This window comes from Diadema setosum, chromosome 1 (genome assembly GCF_964275005.1).
Source record: "Diadema setosum chromosome 1, eeDiaSeto1, whole genome shotgun sequence".
NCBI lineage: Eukaryota > Metazoa > Echinodermata > Echinoidea > Diadematoida > Diadematidae > Diadema > Diadema setosum.
In genome coordinates, this window is record NC_092685.1 from 17,377,146 (window position 1) to 17,397,151 (window position 20,006).

The 20,006-nt window shown below is 38.3% G+C and overlaps 2 protein-coding genes across 2 annotated transcripts; one reads left to right on the forward strand and one right to left on the reverse strand.

Moving 5' to 3' along the window:
* Positions 1 to 1,581: 1,581 nt before the first annotated feature.
* Positions 1,582 to 10,952, forward strand: LOC140234504 (exosome complex component RRP46-like). Its single transcript, XM_072314549.1, has 6 exons — positions 1,582 to 1,723; positions 4,527 to 4,640; positions 5,163 to 5,284; positions 7,049 to 7,189; positions 8,136 to 8,225; positions 8,851 to 10,952. Exons 1-6 carry the CDS (start codon positions 1,618 to 1,620, stop codon positions 8,953 to 8,955), a joined length of 678 nt encoding a protein of 225 aa, XP_072170650.1. The 5' UTR covers positions 1,582 to 1,617; the 3' UTR covers positions 8,956 to 10,952.
* Positions 10,953 to 14,126: 3,174 nt separating this feature from the next.
* On the reverse strand, positions 14,127 to 19,356 carry LOC140237456 (cytosolic beta-glucosidase-like). Its single transcript, XM_072317385.1, has 5 exons — positions 18,760 to 19,356; positions 17,223 to 17,512; positions 16,786 to 17,014; positions 15,916 to 16,138; positions 14,127 to 14,389 (listed from the first exon to the last, which is right to left on the reverse strand). Exons 1-5 carry the CDS (start codon positions 19,354 to 19,356, stop codon positions 14,127 to 14,129), a joined length of 1,602 nt encoding a protein of 533 aa, XP_072173486.1.
* Positions 19,357 to 20,006: the final 650 nt, after the last annotated feature.

A 20,006-nucleotide genomic window follows, 5' to 3' on the forward strand; every position in this document is an offset into this window, starting at 1 on the left:
AAATTGTAAAAGTGGACAAGTTGTCATTCATGCGTATGTGCTCTTCCATGTAACAATGACAACAAAAAACAATTCAAACAAAAAATACAAAGTTTCAAAAATCATCCTATGATCTCTGTGATGACTTTGTAGCCCGCAAAGATAAAGGAAGGTGAAAAAATAAAAGAGAAAATTAAGAATCTCCTGTCAAATCCAAATTCAAATGATATGAAAGAGGCAATATTAACAAAAATGGTAGAAATTTCAAATGTTATTTCAAATTAAGAAATTTGAAATGATATTTGGTTCTTGACTTTGTCTCATGTACTAGTATTCTTAAATTCCTAACTCAAAAGAAGGAAATAACGAAAGTCTGTCCATTTTATTACCTTTGCGACTTACTCCCTGTGCCATTTGAAGTTAGATTCGACAGAAAACTCTTATTAACCCTTTAGTTTCCCACTTTTTCCACTTAATATTAACCTACCAAGTTGATAACCAATTGAATAATCTTTAATATGGTATATGACACAATGATTTTGATCAAAATCTTCTATGAAAAATATGTGCTGCAAAAAGTGTTTACTTTCTTCTTTTTTTTTTTCTTTTTTTTTTTTTTTTTTTGCTGAGTATAAGTGTAAGTTGTCCACGTGTTGATGTGATAATATCATAAAAAAAAAACCAAATAAACATTTGGGGAAATACAAATGGCTAAATCGTAGTATCTTTGCACGTGTGCGTCAACTAAGTCTCCCGCGGCAAAGTCTATGGAGGTGGAGGGGGATGGGGACGCCTCTCCCAGACGACGGAACTCATGCATTTTGGGATTTCAAAGAACTTGAACGATCTAACGCACATGCAGTTTTGTAGAATATTCAGATATTTGTCATTTACTTCAGTGCACTAAATTAATCTATGGAGGGCACACACTTTTGATGGAATGTATGGAAATATATGGAAATTCGTCAGTCAGAAAAGTCTGTGGAGAGAGACCAGGAGAAAGACGTGTATGGGAGGAGAACTCCCTTACTTCTGTGAAGGAGGGGGAGAGAATTGATTGGAAAGGGAGATTTTGCATTTTCTGAATTGAAATTCAGCGATCTGGTGCAGTTTTGTTGAAATATTTGGAAAATTTTCTATCCAAAAAAAAAGAAGAAAAAAAAAGAGTAAAATATCCCACGTATCGGAAATGGGGGGGGGGGGAGGAGATGATATATTTGCCCAAACATTTTCAGTAGTTTCATTGGGGGGGGGGGGCCTGGCGGGGGCTTTTGCACTTTTAGAATTGGAAAGAGATAACTTTTTTTTTTTCAAAATATTCTTTTCGGGGAATTTGGGGATGAAGATCGAGGAATGGGTGATGGAGTTACTATAGTATTAAGTGGAAGAGGACATTCCCTCCACATAAGGGAACACCAAACTCTTTTTTTTTTTTTTTTTTTTTTTTTTTTTTTGATATTGTCATTACTGAAATGACAGATTTGGGGCACACTTGATGAATCTCTCACTATTGCACTAAATCCATGGAAAGAACCGAGAAGGGGGGGGGGGGGCGGCGCGCGTTGCGTGCACGTGGGTACTCGAACTCAGACTGACTGGTGTTCGTGGATCGGAGTTACGACGGAACGAGAAGTGAAAATGGCATCAACCAATTGTGACAATTTATCTGCTGTTGAAATACGTTCTTTGGGATCTTCACAAAGCTGTTTGTCTAGACCAGATGGCTCTGCTGTATTTACCCAGGGTAAAGCAATTTACAAGTTACGATTAGTTGTGGTAACGGAGTGGACAATGGAATATACTGGACGATTTGTCGCGCCCGTTTTCCTGTCAAACGCCTGTCGCTCGTAGATTCAGCCCCCTAGATGCGGGGCTGATCTGTGCGAGCACCCGCTGGCTGGCTTCATCGGTGAAACATGCTAATGCCCGGTTATGATGGCGTGGCGTGTTTGGCAGCTTCAATTTTAATTGTTCACACTCAACTGTCGTGACACTTGCGATTGAATAACATAACTCGGCCTGCCCATAACTCAGTTACCGTTTGCATACAAGCAAGATTAAGCAAGATCCCACTGTATACATAATGAAATATTCATATAAGACTGACCACGCACGACTGTCGTCGAGCATATTAGGCCTAGGGCCTACTAGTATTCTTGCTTTTGGCAACTTACTAACGTAGATATGAGTATGTGGGAAAGCATGTTATAAGTAAAATACAGTGTATTCCGTTAGTGCACCAGTTTTCAACAGGACCCAGATTTCGACACCCAGCAGATAATTCTCATAAAATTTCATACTCAATACAAATGTCCGACTTCAGCAATCAACCAAGTTATCAATCACATTTCTAGTCTTATATAAACACCGTTTGTCACTTGTCATCATAATCCGACGGTAGAATATTTAGGAGAAAAGCAACACAGTGTCAGCAGAAATGTTAATGTCAGCCATTTTTAGGGGTTCAAAACAATATGACGCATTTTGTATACATCGCCGTAAAATTAAATTCACCCGTGCCGGTTATCTTGCTTTAGTATCAGTTTGTTTGCCAAATCTTGATGTTTGATTTCATAATCGTCTTTAGTAATTTCATGGCTGAATTCGTGATAAATGAGCAAAGTTGTAGAAAGAGTTGGCTTTGAGAATGTGGCACCAGATTTCGACATTCCCATATCAAGACACGTTATAGAGGAAACAAGTTTTTGCGCCGGTATGATTGCTAGTTTGCGTCCACAATGCAGTGTACGCGTACTGTACGCGCCATGTGATTTCTGTGTGATGCGCGCTGTGATTGTGTTGAAAAATGATGCTGGGTGTCGAAATCTGATGCCAGCGACGGCGTGATGGAAATCGCTTAAAAATTGAACACGAGTGCATTCAAATGGGAATTCGTTTAAGGCATATTATTATTGGCCTTTGTAGCTCAACTTCATATCAAAATTCCGAGGTAAAACGGTGCAGTATTGATGGTAAACAAGGAAATGTGCTAAAGTGTCGAAAACCGGTGCCCTTACTGTACATTTCGGCTTGCGCTGAAAACGAAGAATTTCTTTTTGTGCCCCCCCCCCCCCCCCCGAATTGGTGGTTGTCAGCATGTAGACCCTATGACTGCAGAGACTCCAACCCCAAGCACCTTCTGATCTGGAGATTCTCCCGTCTGAAACCCTTAGCAAACGGGAGACTCCAACTTGATGGGCGCGCATGAAAGCGCGAGGTTCCTTAATTGTGGCCGGGGTCCATCTCAAGGGTTCTAGATGTTATTTCGTGCTAAGTAAGGCTTGTTTTGTTTTGTTTTTTCAACATACAATGACACTAAGTAAGAAATCATTTCAAGCGGGAGAACGGGAGAGTTTGCAAAAATGAGCTTTCGGTGGGAGACCTCCCGTCGAAAGCAGGAGAGTTGGAGTCTCTGTGACCGCTATGTCATATTGTGTTGTTGGGACTATTCGTAACTGCTTAATAACATGCTTTGAAGCAGTTATTTCGTAACTGCTTAACAATAATAACATGCTTTGAAGCAGTTATTTTGCAGTTTTGTGTGACGAGTACCCTGAAAAAAAAATCTGTAATATATTACTCGCTACGTTGCAGTCAATGTAGAGTAGAGATGGAGTTGGAAATAGACCTCTATGACTTACTGAGTTTGGACTCTCCTTTGTTGTGTATAAATGGTCAGTGATGGTAACCCACAGGCACAGGCACAGGCACAAATGTATTAAAGATGTCCAAGGAAAGAGTTACTTGTTCAATCGAAGTCAGATTGGGTTTCCAATAGAGTGTGATTTGACGTCTCTTGGGCTGTGGTCACCTGATATTTGTTTCTTCTTTTTTTTTTCATGAATTTTAGGCAATTTTACATTTGTGAGAGAAACCTTTCCTTCGACATCTTTGTGAATTTGCTAAAGTATAGTAACTTCTCAAAGAGTATTTAATAACAAGTTATAAAAAATAATACACATGTGTACCACAGATACTTGATACACACAATACAAACTAGACCTTATATTAACTCACCGCAGCTGAGTGAGACCAGTATGATAAAGCCCTAAAAGTATTGCAGATTTTAAAGGGAACTACTAGTGAGCAATGATTAGAGCTCCCATAGATTGTGTTATGTAATATGTGTATCTATACTATAGTTGGTGATCAACCATTGATATAATTGGATTCAGGATGGAGCACATTTAGAGGACAGTCTGGCTGAAGTAAGAGCCGGGAAGATGCTGGTTTAATACTACACAGTGATCAGGGGAACATGATTTGTTTTATTAACCAAGGTGATGTTGTGGAAAGGTTTGTCACTAGCATACCCAAAAAAAAAAAAAAAAAGATAAAGTATTCTTTTGTCACTAGCATACCCCCCCCCCCCAAAAAAAAAAAAAGAAAAAAAAATAAATAAAGTATTCTTTTGTCACTAGCATACAAAAAAAAAAAAAAAAAAGATATTGAAAGCTGGATTTAAGCAATGCTTACAACTGTGCTCCACGATCCACCTGAAATTGTATATTATCTTAGTATTTTGAACTCTTTCTTATGCTTCAAAGGCGATACTTCAGTAATGGCAGCTGTGTATGGTCCGGGGGATGTGAGACCAAGCAAGGCCCTAATGGACAAGGCAACAGTCTCTGTCGTCTACAAGCCTAAAGTTGGACTTGCAGGTAATGTTTTATGGAGCAGTTCATCATCTATACATATGCTCATATGAAAAACTAACTATTGCAGTAGAGAAAAGAAGACATTCATGTCCTTCATTTCTGTCATTGAAAGTTTCACTATCAAATCACATTTTACTTTTCTATGTTTTTCATGTATCACTTAATAGCAGAATTTGCACTTGGTTCATTAGATATTTAATATTAAGTATAGTAGGCCTACATGCTTTTACTTTATTGAAAGAGAGTAAATAAAACATCAAAATGAGGACCACAGGTAATAAATACAATATGACTGCATGGTCAGCCAATCATGCTGGATGAATGACTAATTCTCTTAAATGAATTAGTAGATTGTAACATTTTTTTTTTATGCAGTAGTTTTTGTTTTATTGTATATTACAAATGAAGACCTGAAGTATGATATGTTATGAATATTCAGTATGTCAAAATAAGTGATGATACAGTGTTGTACACACATCAACAATTATCAGCTATTCAAAAGTTTTGCATTTGTTCTTTCTTCAGGTGTGAGAGAAAAGGCCCTTGAGAGAATGATAAGAAACTCGTGTGAAACTGTGATTTTGACCACCCTCTTCCCTCGGTCATCCGTGGACATTATTGTACAGGAGGTGCAAGATGCTGGAGCTGTATCCTTTGAACTGATGCCTTCTGCAGATTATTGAACTGAAGAAATATTAAGAAGGAACAGATACATTTCATGTAACAATGTCAGTCTAACAAAATTTTGTTTGTTTTTTGTTTTGTAAGGGAATAGAATATTGATACACTTGGTTTGCGGTTCACCATGTATGTATAGTCCTGAGAAGGACTGTTGGAGTGACAGGAGAAGGATAGAAAGAAAAGTTGGATGAGAGGTGAGAATTGAGTAAGAGTATTCTTTCTGGAATGAGTGTAGTCCTGAAAAGGACTGTGAACCAAGGAAGTATAGAACCAAGGAAGTATAGGAGAGTAAGAGGAGACTCAACGTTTCGGACAGTTGACTGTCCGTCCTCAGGAGACTCCTGAGGACGGACAGTCAACTGTCCGAAACGTTGAGTCTGAGACTCCTGAGGACGGACAGTCAACTGTCCGAAACGTTGAGTCTCCTCTTACTCTCCTATACTTCCTTGGTTCTATACTTCCTTGGTTCACAGTCCTTTTCAGGACTACACTCATTCCAGAAAGAATACTCTTACTCAATTCTCACCTCTCATCCAACTTTTCTTTCTATCCTTCTCCTGTCACTCCAACAGTCCTTCTCAGGACTATACATACATGGTGAACCGCAAACCAAGTGTATCTAATACCACGCCATGCAAACACCTTCTCTCAAAAATCATAGAATATTGATGTAATTCTGAGTAACGTCAGAAAGTATAATGTTCAGTATCATGCTGTCTGTAAAGATTAATTACCGGTAAGCTATTGTCATGAGCTGCCTTTGTTGTGCTATTTTCATCATTGGGAGATGATGTAATTATTATGGAACTTGGAAGGGAATGAAATTTGGCGGCACAACAACATGTCACACATTCTGACATCAAACAAATCACTACCTCCATAATATCAGACTTAAAGGGGCTGTACAGTAGTGGTTGAGGTGGGGATTCATGTTTTGAACATTCCTAAGTGAGATAATGAGAAACCTCTTATGAAATTTGAAAGAGCATTTGATTTTAAGAAGGATTCAACGTTTATTTGATGAAAATTGGTTGTCAAATGGCTGAGATATCCCCAAAAGTGATAATAATAAAAGGCGACATGCCCCACCTTTATTAGGATCTCTTTGTTTCACCTCGTTTTTGGATATCTCGGACATTTCAAAACCGATTTTCATCAAATAAACTTTTGATACCCCTTAGAATTGCATGCTCTTTGACATCTCATAGAGTGGTTTCTGAATATCTCGCAGAACGTTAAAAGCTAAATCCTCACCCCGACCAGAACTGTACACACCCTTTAAAGTAACAAGAAAACTTTATTCTTCCCTCGTCTCAAGCGCCATTGTCCCAGTCAAGTTGTTTACCAGCATCTTATGGTTCAGTGTATTTATTGTTGTTGTTATTATTCTCTCAGAAAGAAAGCTACCAAATACGGTAAACTTCACATAAGTCATCATCCCATAAGTCAGCAAATTGCATAAATTGACCAATGAGCAAGCCCTAACTTTTCTATCATTTTCTTATGTTATTTTTTATTACATCAACAAAAGGCAATCCACTTGCATTGTACATGGGGTTCACTGCATCTGTTTTGTTATAGACAATAGTGAATACTGATGCAGTTTTATTGAAAGATCCTTCTCCCCGACTGCAAGAAAACTGTTAAATTATGTTGTTTTGTTTGCGTGCACTCACTTTCAAAGTAACAGTATCATAGTGGCCTTTCCTTCACTCTCTGCTATTCCCCAGTTACTTGCATGTAGCATCAATGCAGCATGTCTAGCCATGATCAATGCAGGCATCCCAATGAAGTGTACTGTGGCTGCATCCTGTTGCATGATGGGTAAAGATGGAGACTTCTTGGCTGACCCCACAAAGCAGCAACTCAAGGTAGCCCACAAGTATCATAGTGTTGCCCGATAGGGGAAAAAGGATATGTCACTGATGCTATTTGTTCTCTTACTCACTCTTTAAATCTCTCTGGTTTTGTTTTGTTTTGTTTTGGTTCATTTGCTTTATTTGTTTGGTTTTTGGTTCAACTTGTTGCAATTCATGTGGTTTCAATCACTTGGTAGCTCAGAATGATATTGATTAGAGTTTGATAAATTAAAGTGAAATAAAGATATCATTTACCAATCTTGTTATACTTCAGTAGTGCTCTGGGTGGTGTTATTTTGCCTTTTAAGGTGAAGCTCATCTTTGTGGTGTCAGTTTATTTTTACTATCTGAATGATTCTCTTGAAGGGGTAGCATGGATATTTCAATTTTAAGCAAAAGAGACAGATATACCTGCAAAGAGAAAGTCTACTTCGTTTTGGGCATACAGATTCCATCATACGGAGCACCATGCATCTTTGTTATACCAACCCTTTCATTTTCTTTGTGATATCATAATCATTTAATGAGTGAGATTTACGTCAGAATAGCAAGCATCAGATTTCAGGGCAGTTTATATCACAATAAGTCTGTGTTTGTTAGCACTCTTCATTGAGGTTTGGCAAATTGTCAATGATGGCTTCTTTCTTCAGATATCGTATGGAATGAAATGGTCAAGAATCTTATTAAATTGAGAGGGAAACAATACAGATATTCATTTACCATATTATGTGAGAATTCTGTATTCAGATTTTCCAATTTCCTTTGCTGTCATTTTTTTTTTTTTTTTTTTTTGATCATGCCAAGTACCAGAGCTGCAGTGCAGTTATGACAAAGTTATGAAAATGCAACACCAAGACAAGAAATTGCTTGGTATGCTATGAAGAAAAAAAAAATGATAGAATTTTTTAATTCGATGTATTTTTGTGAGATAACTGTCATCACTGCCGTGTTCTTCCAGGATGCCGAATGTGTGCTGACGGCGGCAGTAGATAGTGGGGCTCACAACCTTGTTGCATCCACAATGCAGGGCAGCTGCAGTGTAGAACAGGTAAGTCTTGTTCATCTTATCCTGTCAAGCTTTGAAATGTTTTTTGAGGAAATTTCCATGTTCATGAAATCCATACCATCTTAATGGAAGGCAGAATGTATTAGCAGGGACTCTCTTTTTCAAGTTCTCACTTCACACATGAATTATGTTTATTTTAGGTGTGCATTTTGATGTGTAGTAAACTTAATGGACCTTAATGTACTTAAATGCTTCAAAAATTAGCAGTGCAGGGAGCAATATATTTGAGGCATCCATCCACTTGTGTTTGTATGATTAATTGTTCCTACAGTAACAATGAACCTTGATGAGATAATCCCTGAAGCAGCTCTTTCCAAAGCTAAACTGGGATGAGATGTGCTGTGACAGTGGGTGATGGTACAGTCAACGTTGTAATGTTTTTATTTACAATAAGACAGTGATGTTTAAATAAAAAAATCAAAAATAAATAGATAAGAAAAAAATAGACTTCAAATTTTACAGCAACTAGAAACTTTTAAGTTCCAAAGCCTTGAAGCTTCCAGCAACTAGAAGAATGATGCAAAATTTACCAAAACTCATTACTTGTAGTAATGAGTGAAATTTTGTGTTGATCATGCCGTTTTTGTCTGTGCTCTTGTTTGCTCAGTATCACAAGCTGGTGGGAATGGTGCAGAAGGCCTGTGAGAAGGTGTTTGATTTCTACCGCGAAGCTATGGAGAGGACTTTGTCTAAATCAGGAACAAATAGGTAATGTCATCTCCATTTTGGACTCTGCTGGAAGAACTTTTGAATGTCAACATTAAGACATCCTTGGAGAGGAAAATGGAAAGAGGAGAGGAAAATATTCAAGAGAGCAAGATGCTATCCCCCTTTTCCCTCAGGCAATCATAGTAATTCCATCGATAGAGAAGGTGAAGACCATGAGAAATATGTTTGAAGGCAAGGATTATTAATTCTTTTCCTATGTGCTGTTTCCATCGACACAACTTCAGACAGGAATGTGTTGCAAGTAGACCAAACCTTCAAGGGATTGTCAGAGAGATATGTCAATATAAGGTGGCAAAGGTAAAAGGTCAGACTTCAAGTTGAGTGGTCAACAACCACTGGCTAAATGTGCTGTCTTTACATTAAGTTTAAGTTGTAAGTGAATGTTGATACTGTGGTTTTGAAGAAGTGCACAATGTCTATTTAAAAGAAAAAAATCTGTAAAATTAGGAGGATCATTATGTGATTGTCAATTACAATTGTCTGGAAGTATCATTTCTTTGTTATTGTGCATAATGAGATGACCTGGGGGTGTTTCATCCACGCTTGTCAGCGCCAACAACTGTCGGTGCTGACCAATTTCAGCAAAATCTTTGGTTTTGATTGGCTGAGATGCTCTGGTCACTGACTGTTACTATGGTGATTCAAGTTGTCAGTGCCGACAAACGTTGATGAAACACCCCCTGAAGTAAAGATAAAGAGGCTAGAAAAATTACTATCATTTATGGATCAAAGGTATGAAGTTGTGTGGCTCCAATTTCTGCTCTTTGAACACTTTAATGATAATGTTGCTACAGGCAGTATTAATATTTTACTGTAAACCTTGCTGAAGTCACAGTGCACAGTCTGTATTTAACCAGAAGGTTTAACAAGAAGTCAGAAACATCCAATCCCTGTCAGTGGACTTTCATGGCAGTCAATCTTTTCCTGTTCCAGTGCTGTATCTCAGCAAATTACAATAATGAACCAGTTTGAGATTATAGATATGTTTTTTCTTCTTTTGTTTTGGGTTTTTTTTTTCTTACATTGATATAAGATAGACACATTTCATATACAGTGTACAGTATTAGTGAAAGGGATGTAGTTTCTGTAGACTTTGCTATGAGGATTTTTTTTCCAAAAAAAAAAAAGGCTTCTCCCCCATTCTTGCAAGCTTTTGAACGTATTCAAAACTCAAACAATAGATCAGTTTCACTGATGATATGATAAACTAACTTATCAATGTAGAATTGTGCTCTTTATTTTTAAATAAAATGAGAGAGAAAAAAGGAACACAAATACATGTATTTGAATGCCTGTCATGAAGAAAATGTGGACCAGCAATCATCCTTTTACACCATGTAGCTACCAGAAATATAGGATATAATTACGAAAATGAAGCACATTGAAACTTGGATGTTATTTTTTTCAGTGCTCATTGTTTCTGTAATATTTTTGTGATTATTGAACTACAGTATATGAGAGTTCAGCATAATGTATTGACATTGATTAGGACACAAGAAATCATTGCATGGGCAAGGACTACATAATTACATTATTGACGCCATTTATGCGGATATATAGATTCAAAGGTACAAGTATTGTACATTGCCTCCAAAGTGTACTTTATACTCAAGTCATGACACTATTTCAAAAGAAGGGAAAGACTAAAATTACTCAGTAATTCACGGTAATACACTTCAAAATACGTACTTCAGGTTAGATTGACACTGACCAAGAATTGTGCCATTTCTACTTCATTGAATGTAACATTATTAAAAGCTGTCGCTTGCTGGTAAATGAAAAAATATGAATTTAACATTTAGTCAGTTATACATTTAGAATGCAGGCAAACCAGAATGAAGAATGAAGAATGGAGAGAGAAAAAAAAAACCCCAAACAAATAAACAAAAAGATGCTCGGTGAGACTTGTGTACTATGCGTAGCAATGTGACACTTTTAGACATTTTTCAGACAATAAACTATGTGCTTGAAGTACACGCACACCAATTGATGACTACCAACCCTCATTCATATCTTCTTGTATGCACAGTGTACATGAGATTTGATGTGTGCTGGCACTGTACAGTGCACTCCCAATTTAACAAAGTCCTTGGGACCAGTCAGTTTTCTGTTGTTATATCGAAGTTTTGTTACAGCCGAACACTCAAGTATTGTATATAGAGATATAAAGATCATAATTTTGAGACCTGAATTTTCACTTGGTTGTAACAAGAATTTCGTTTGCCATGTTTATTATAGAACGTTATGTAGTAATATGAGAAATTTGAGCAGCTGTTTCTAGTAAATAGTAGGCCCTACATGTCTGTGGGAAGAATAATAGAAAAATGAACACACAAATTCATCCATAATCAAAGCATCCTTGATAGACAAATCAATCGATTTTGCTGTAGGGGGACAGAGCTGTACTCAGTTGTTAGAGAAGAGTAACCAAATTAGTGAAAAGACTCAGTTCCATAAGCAATTTAATTAGGCTTGAAAAACAAAGATGCTCTCTAAACCTACTTCGTGTATACCATGAAATGTTATATTCAGCAATGGGAATGCACATCTTAGTTTCAAATGCTCTTATTGCAAATACAATTGTTTTCATACAATGTGGTTGCTTGCCATAGATGGTTACAGAAGGATGATTTACATGTACAGTCCAACCTCTGTTATTTGGCCATGTCCAGAAAAGCGATTTGACCAGATATGGGAGAAACAATGTTATGTATATCCACGAGTGCAAGTAGGCTGCCGACCCTGTGGTATAGCTTCGTAGGTAGTATACACCAGAACAGTAGTGTAATTTGTGCGAACCTACTAAAATCACTGTCATGAAATTGATACCTTTTACTATGAAATTCATAACATGTTTCTGTAGGAAATATAAGTAAATTGTGTGAGTTTTCTAGGAGTTGTAATTGTGTTTGAAATCACATTTGTGTGTCTGTGTGTTTGTGTGTATGTATGTATGTATGTGTGTGTGTGTGGGTTTCTTCTTCACTGCTAGGAGGCATCCGGAGAATAAAGGAGTCCAGATAAGAGGGGGCCGGATAATCGAGGTCAGACTGAATACTGGGTAAAACATACTTACCAACAATTAAGGTTAGAAGTAAGGAGGAATAGTGGTTTGCAATAACACAATGTGTATGTTGTCCTTGGAAGGACTTAAGCGATTCAATTACACTGATTGAAGGAAATCCAGAAGTTTTCATAGTAAGTAACCATTGAAACTTAGAAGACAGATTTGCATTGCAAATGCAGACTTTTCATAAGATGATGTCATATTGCCTACTTACGGTATTCTTATGTGTCGAAAATTCTGCCACAGGTGGGTTTCTGCCAGTAACTTCTACATCATTGCAAACTAACAGCAAGTCATAAGCTGGCACAAAACATAAAAAAATACACTTTACATACAATGATGTCATATTGTTAACTAGGGTACATATTCCTATACTGTGCCAAAAATTCTACCGTAGTTGGGTTTCTGCCACTAACTTCTACATCATTGCAAACTAACAGCAAGTCATAAGCCGGCACAAAACATTAAAAATCCACTTTACATACAATGATGTCATATTGTTAACTTAGGTAGGGGAGAGCGGTGGGACATTATTTCAAGTTCGCCGATTTTCTTCTTATATCTTTTTATAGAAGAGATGATTGCATTTCCTTTCGGGCTTGCATGAAGGTTCATATGGTAGGTTACATAAAAAGCCATAAGCTGTGGGTTGCACTGTTCTCAATTTTCTGCAGTTAATGAAAAGAAAAAACCTTATTTTGGGGGAGAAGTTGACCCAACCGTGGGTAAAGTGGGACAACGGCAAGGGAGAAATGGGACGGTGGGGGTAAAGTGGGACATCCTATAGAAATGTCAAAGTTGGAAGGCGTATTGAAACATTGGTAATGAAAACAGTCAAACATGCTTTAAAGTGATCTTTATTTCAACAAAACAAGTTTGAACAACATGTTTGAAAATCTGAACTGCTTTTGTTTCCTTAACAAATTATGCCCAGTAGTTAATACATCTGTAGATATAAACTTAGGCCTGCTGTATCTCCATTATCTTTATTGGTCTTTGCATTTTCTTTTCGGAGTACATCAACTGTGAATTTGGGTAATAAATACTGTTTGATTCAATTTTCATCTTAATATGTCTGTTTGTTTTGTATGAATTCCAAATACATGTACAGTGTAATGGTATTATGAGGGACGAATGGGACACGTTGTCCCAACTGTCCCTCACATGACATATATACATGAATATGTAGGACTACTCAGTAACCATGCAGGCATTTTTTATTAATAAGGCTCACCGCCTGCTTAAATTGTGCCCTTGAAATCATGAATACAACGACAACAGGTTAATTAACCTGATTTTAAAAAGTATATTATATTTTGGGGAAAATTTTTAATAGCAATTTATACATACTTAGAATTTGCCGAACTGCATGGCTTTCTTAGTGTGATGTATGATTGCTAGGGGCTTATTGTAGATGTAAGCCAATCGCTGATTGGTTGAACAGTTTTTGATTCAGAGAACGTGTCCCACCTGACCCGCGTCCCAATTCACCCCGCTCTCCCCTACATATTCCTATACTGTGCCAAAAATTCTACCGTAATTGGGTTTCTGTCATCAACTTCTATGTACATCATTGCAAACTAACAGACAGTGAGGCATAAGCCGACAAAAACCATAAAGACGCTGCAATGATATTAACCATTCAAATGACGTTGACTGCGGATGTACCAATAAAGTTTGTCTATAAGAATGTATGGGAACATAGAGGCAGACTAGAATCACAGCCGAGGAATACTCGTGCTACAATAACGTATCCAGGGGCCCGTTGCATAAAAGTTACTGTTATGGTAACTTTACCATCCAGTGGTAACTTCCATGGAATTCTTGATTGTGATTGGCTGTTGAGTATTGTTGCCATGGTAGTTACCATTGGATGGCAAAGTTACCATAATTGTAACTTTTGTGCAACGGGCCCCTACAGAATATTGTCTACAGGCGACTCCCGTTATAACAAAGTCCTCTTTTCTTTCGCTATAGGCAAACAGTAAAGTTTATAAAGTTACTTTTTACTTCGATGTTCGTAGAATTTCGTTATAACCGTGTTTGTTATAATTGGAGCGGATTGTATGATAATTGCATCAGTTGGTTTATGCAACCAGCTTATAAATCAACGCAAACAGACACACGGCAAGCCATGAGCCATGGGTTCGAGTAGTGTGGGAAAAACCGTTGTCGGCCACGAGGCGAGTCAGCCAGTCTGCCGATTCTTTGCGAGTCCGTGGTCGGTCAGGATCCTCGAAGTCGACGTAGTGTAGTCCGAAGCGCATGGTGTAGCCGGATGCCCACTCAAAGTTATCCAGTAATGTCCAGGCGAAATACCCGACAACGTTCACACCATCATGTTTATAAGCTTTGTATTTAAGGAAGATCAGAGAAGTCCATGAAACGGAATTAAAACGAGTGTGCAAAAAACAAACAAACTAAGAATTATAATTAAAACCTACAAAAATGAGCCATATACTAGTTAAATGGGGATTCCGTACCAGACAAAGTTAGTCAGAAAAGAAAAAGTGAATTTTTTGCGAGCACATCGAAAATTTGATTGATTCGGGTGAAACTCCGGGAAGTAATGAATTTGTGAAATATCGCTAATTCTGACGAAACCGATCTTGAACAGCCAATATGAAAATAATGTCATCACCTTACAGCTTGCTATATAGTTTGTACATTAAATCTTGGAATATTGCTCTTTTTTTTATATAGTTTGGTTTGGTTTAGATGAAATTACACGTATTCCCAAGTCTCAATTCCCGCATCTAGCTGATCATTATTTTTGGAGTTTACCCTTTTATATCAAGAGAATTAAATCTTGGTCATCTTTTTTTCTTGTGCACGATCAATAGAGAATTGTGGAAATGATGACGTCAGCTCACTAATTTGTATATTCATATCAGCTATTTGAGAATTGTTTGAAAAACGTAGCAAATCTTTAACATTTTATAAGTTCTTCAATTTTAATCCGATTTTGACCAAATTTTCATTGCTGCAATGGTGAAGTTTTACTCTTCCTTTTCAGACTAACTTTTAATTTGTCCGGAATTCTCCTTTAAAGATCCTTTCCTTTTGTTTTCTTCGTTACTCTCGAAAGATTATTTTTAGAGCGCCATTGAATCGAGTGATAAAACTATTAAGAGTGGAATCGATACTGCTTTGAATAGGATCAGTAGAAGACTTTCACGTCTTTGATAAACGATAATTTTAAAACACATATTTAAAATTATACTTTTCCCGGTTTAGAACAGCGTTTTATTTTGAATGTTAGTGCATTCGTTGTACCACCTTACAGCATACTTCTTTCATTGGTTTTGATATTATCATCCTCTCATTACTTCCTTGGCGGGTCCCAAAAACTATTACTTCACTTGTTTTGTATTGGTCGTCTGTGTGTGTTATTAAAAGACAATACCTGGTAATCGTCAAGTGCATGCAATTAATGATAATATAATGCCCGGGCATTCTGTGATAATAATTGAACCACGAAAGAAAAATTTGCCGTAACTTATTTTGAAATGGAGAGGGATGCTGAAAACGGCCCCTGCGGATTACATTCATTCAAAGTTGAAGTATAGTACGCTACAAAGCGACAAATCGTCAAACAAACATTATACATGTACAGTGTGACTGAATAAACGATAACGCAGACATAAACCCACACGCCGCAGAATGTAATAAACAGATGGATAACAAAGTAAATGCCAACGAAACAAAACGAGGGTAGACAAATAGTACACACAATCATAATTATAAACAGATCTGTGACCATATTTAATTGTGTAGAGTATTGTATCATGGAATGATCGGTGATCATGGCAATCCACTGTTCGTCGTTCAGAATGTTGAAAAAAAAAAGAAAGCATAGTTTCCTAATTCATTCACCTTTCAAAACCTCATTGATGTAGGCGTTGTAGTATGTGGTTCTGCTCTCATCATTGAGATTGTATTCATCTGGAGTAGAGACGCCGTTCTCGGTGATGTAGATGGGTATGTCGTCATACTCTTCTTTGATCCAGTTGAGAACATTCCTCAAACCCCAGGGTGCTGGGCGGAGCCATTCTGACCCCGACGTTGGCCAGTTGTCCGGTTGGTATCGGTAAACGTCCTGTAACGGACATGTAACATGTAACTTTAAACACTGATTTAATTTGGGCGCCCCCACGCCGAATAACGCTGATTTTTAGCGCCATGATATTGCCAGTCGTTGGGTAAATGGTAGTTTGCTTCCAAAGCTTTCAAATAAAACATCCTTGGAAGCGGAAGTAATTTTCTTAATCATGAAACCTCGCTCATTGTCATGAAGAACTATAACAGAACTGGGCAACCACAGAAGAAGAAACCGTATCGAGAACTGAAATAGAGAAAGACGAAGACCGTTAAACGTGCTGAAGGATCTGCCGTGGATAGGGGCAGATCAGAGAAGCGCAAGAATGTAAAAGGGGAAAAAAAGAACGTTAGTATAAGGATGAAGAAGAACGTGTTGTGTTTTCAGCAACAATCAAATAAGCACAAGAAAATAAAGTACAAAAGCAAATGGTAAACGGCAAACGATGTCATTATTATTTAGCGTCAAAAGACGAAAACCCTTGATAAGAGGTAAGCCTGTCTGGTAAGGACAGTGTTGTTAGTGTCATCTCTGTATGCCCACATAGCCCAAAGGAATAAAATGATCCACTCATAAATCCCAACAACTGTCCCCCTTGCTTCCCCCTGCCCATCTTGACTGGTAAGAATGCATGTTGCTGTACTCACTTGATCTTCCTCGAAATTCGGTTCTCCAGTATTGATCTGCTCCTTGCACAGACCAGCAGAATACGAGTTGAGACCAAAGAAGTCGCCAGTTCCCCTGTTGAACTCCTTTTCCTCCTCGGTGAACTCCGGCAGACGAGACTCGTTCAGGCCTTGAGCCAGACTCTTGTTACCGACCTGCCACTTCATCACATCCGGGTAGTCACCGTTCTTGTAAATCACGTGAGCGAACCTGCGGCAATTATGGCAGTGTCCACAAAAATCGAAAACAAGAAATTACTAATAGATTTGATCTTTGCTTGAGATAGTTTGTATCTATGATCATTGAGAACCTCAACAGGATCCGTCGACACTAACTTAGGCTTAAACCATGTCTACCCATTGCTGGATTTTTTTTCTTTTTTTGTTTTCTTTGCTTTATCCTATCGATTCAAACTTACCACCCTGTGGAAAACTGCATGTATCTGTTTGCGGCGGCTACGTCGGACGCGTCGTTCCGGTCCTCCGGCTCTCCCCAGTCTGAGCTTAGAGTGATGGACACCTTGCCCCCGTACCTAGGGTAGTAGTTGTCCCGATACGTGTGGTAAGCTTTCGCGTGAGCTTTGAGGATTACGTGAGCCGCTCTGTAGGGGGCGAATCCAGGATCGTTGATACCTGGGGCCAGAATCGTAGTGCCATATCCAAGCCATGCCATCATGTAGGGTTCGTTGATTGTGATCCAAAGCTTGACCTTTATGTGTAACAATTATTTTTCATGAAATGAAAACCAGGCATTAACAATTCGAAGTTCCATGACGGAGAACAGCGATTTCCCGATTTCCATGATTTTGCATTGTAGTTCATTTTCTCTATGTTAAGATATCCATTTACGCATTTTATTTCAACGGGACGTTGTGTGCGCATCTCGCTCTCAACAGTCGCTTCATTACAAATATCATTTTAAGAATTTTTAAAGTTTTGGTGTTGGAACCACTGGATGAGGAGACTACTACTAGATAACGTATGTGTGGACAACAATATAAAGAAAATATGAAGAGAATCCCACAAAAATTCATTTTCATGAAAATTACACATACCATCAACTTGATAGGCCTACTGATTAACTGTTAAGGGTAGCAATTATTCCCCCAGCTTTCTGAAAGCGGTTAGTCAAGGGCTCTTTCATTATGCTAGAAAAGTGAATTTTTGTGGAATTTCCTTTATATTTTTTTTATATTGTTGTCCACACATACGTCATAACCTCTAGTAGTCCCCTCATCCAGCGGTTCCAACACCAAAACTTTAGAAATTCATAACTTTTGCATCGATTGTCCAATTTTCCTCAAACTTTCACTGATGTGACTAATGTTGCTGCTTTCACTCAATCCACATTCTCTTTGGGTTTGGGTTTCCTTTAACTCCTATGTTGAAAATTCATGAAATTTCAAATTTTGTCTCTCTTCCGACCTGGTCGTTGTAACTGTTGAAGTGATGTGCAAAGATGACAGACACTATTTTAGTCACCAAGAACAATAATTTGGTTTGGTGTAAATGTTTTGAGAAATCTATATACCACTATGAATTAATAAGCTTTGGAGTTTCCCATACATCTCACAGTCTTGGGTATGCTATCTACGATATGATCGCGGCTGGTCAGTTCTTCATTGCTCTGTTTATTTTTCTTTTATCAGTAAGTTATATAGGGATCGATGCATAGACATGCCTGCTTCATTGTGCTCAGTTTGGAGTTTTTTTTTTTTTTTTAATAACTTATCAGAGAACAAAGTAGATAAATATCACAGTAATTTGTGAAATATGGTTCTTTGTCGACGACAATACCCCCCCCCCCCCAGTTTTGTTTTGGTTAGGTATGATGTCATCTTAACGGGAGACCTCGTTGCGATAACTTTATACAGATAGGCCTATGTATATTATAAAACTATACACTATGGAAGTGGAAAATGTGCCCCGCTTTAAACACTTCGTCGTTTCTTTTACCCGTGATCCATACGTATGAAAACAGAGATCAGCATAGTCGTTGAAGAGATCAACCATTGTTTCATTCTCCCAGCCACCGTAGACGTCTTGCAAAACTTGAGGCAAGTCCCAGTGATACAGCGTCACTACCGGTTCGATGCCGTTCGCTATCAGCTCGTCTATCAGGTTTGAGTAGTAATCAAGACCGGCCTGGTTGATGTTGGAGATCGTCCCGTCGGGAAGAACACGCGGCCAGGAGATGGAGAAGCGGTAGTGCGATAGACCGATGGCTTTGACGAGCTGGACATCCTCGGCATATTTGTGGTAGCTGTCGCAGGCTACGTCTCCCGTATCGTCGTTGATGATATTACCAGGAGTGTGGACAAACGTGTCCCAAATACTCTCTCCTTTACCGTCCTCGTTCCATCCACCTTCTATCTGGTAGGCAGAGGTCGAAGAACCCCAGGCAAAATCCGAAGGAAATATACCGGTGATTAGGGTGTCACGATCAGGGTCGTTGAAGACTGAGGGGTAGGAATATTGACCACTTGCTATGTGCAAGTATAGAGTAAGGAGGACAGGAAAATGTTGGATCGAGAGCTTGCCGAGGGCAGCCATAATTCAGGATGAAGGGGAGAGTGTTAGACTTCTCTTGCAATCGCTGTGAGATACCCTTTTCAAAACTGGTCGACAGTGATTTAGGAGGGAGCTTTATCGTGAAATGTCAAGGTGCTTGTGTTGGTTAAACTGCTGATGTTTGTGGTGTCAAGAGAGTTGCCTGCGTAAAGATTCTGTGCAAAATGAACTTTACAGTGGGTGTGTCTAAGTCAAACAATACCAACCTATACATGGTAGACAAGGATAACCCCTAATAATTGACTTGCCGGTAATTGTGGCGGCTTTTTTTTTTTCACTGTTATTCTCTTTCGAGAACCTCGCCTGGTACCACCAAGACTCCTGAGAGCAAAGTTCAATGTTCATAACTATTGTCAAGAGGCCGAGCAAGCAAAGATCATGACTGCTATGTTGTAACATGATCATGTTTTTGGCTCATGAATGAGAATTTATGCACTGATGCGGTCCAGGCGAGTGGATGTGATGGGAATCCTCTCATCGCTTGATGGGCACCATGCACCTCAAAGTTAGCAGCCTATAAAAAGTTTTGGAGACCATTAGTTAAAGACGAAGAAAAAGAAAGTATTGAGAAATTATGTGTGACCAAATTAAAAAAAAAGAGAAATAAAAACCTTTGCAAATTAATTCACCAG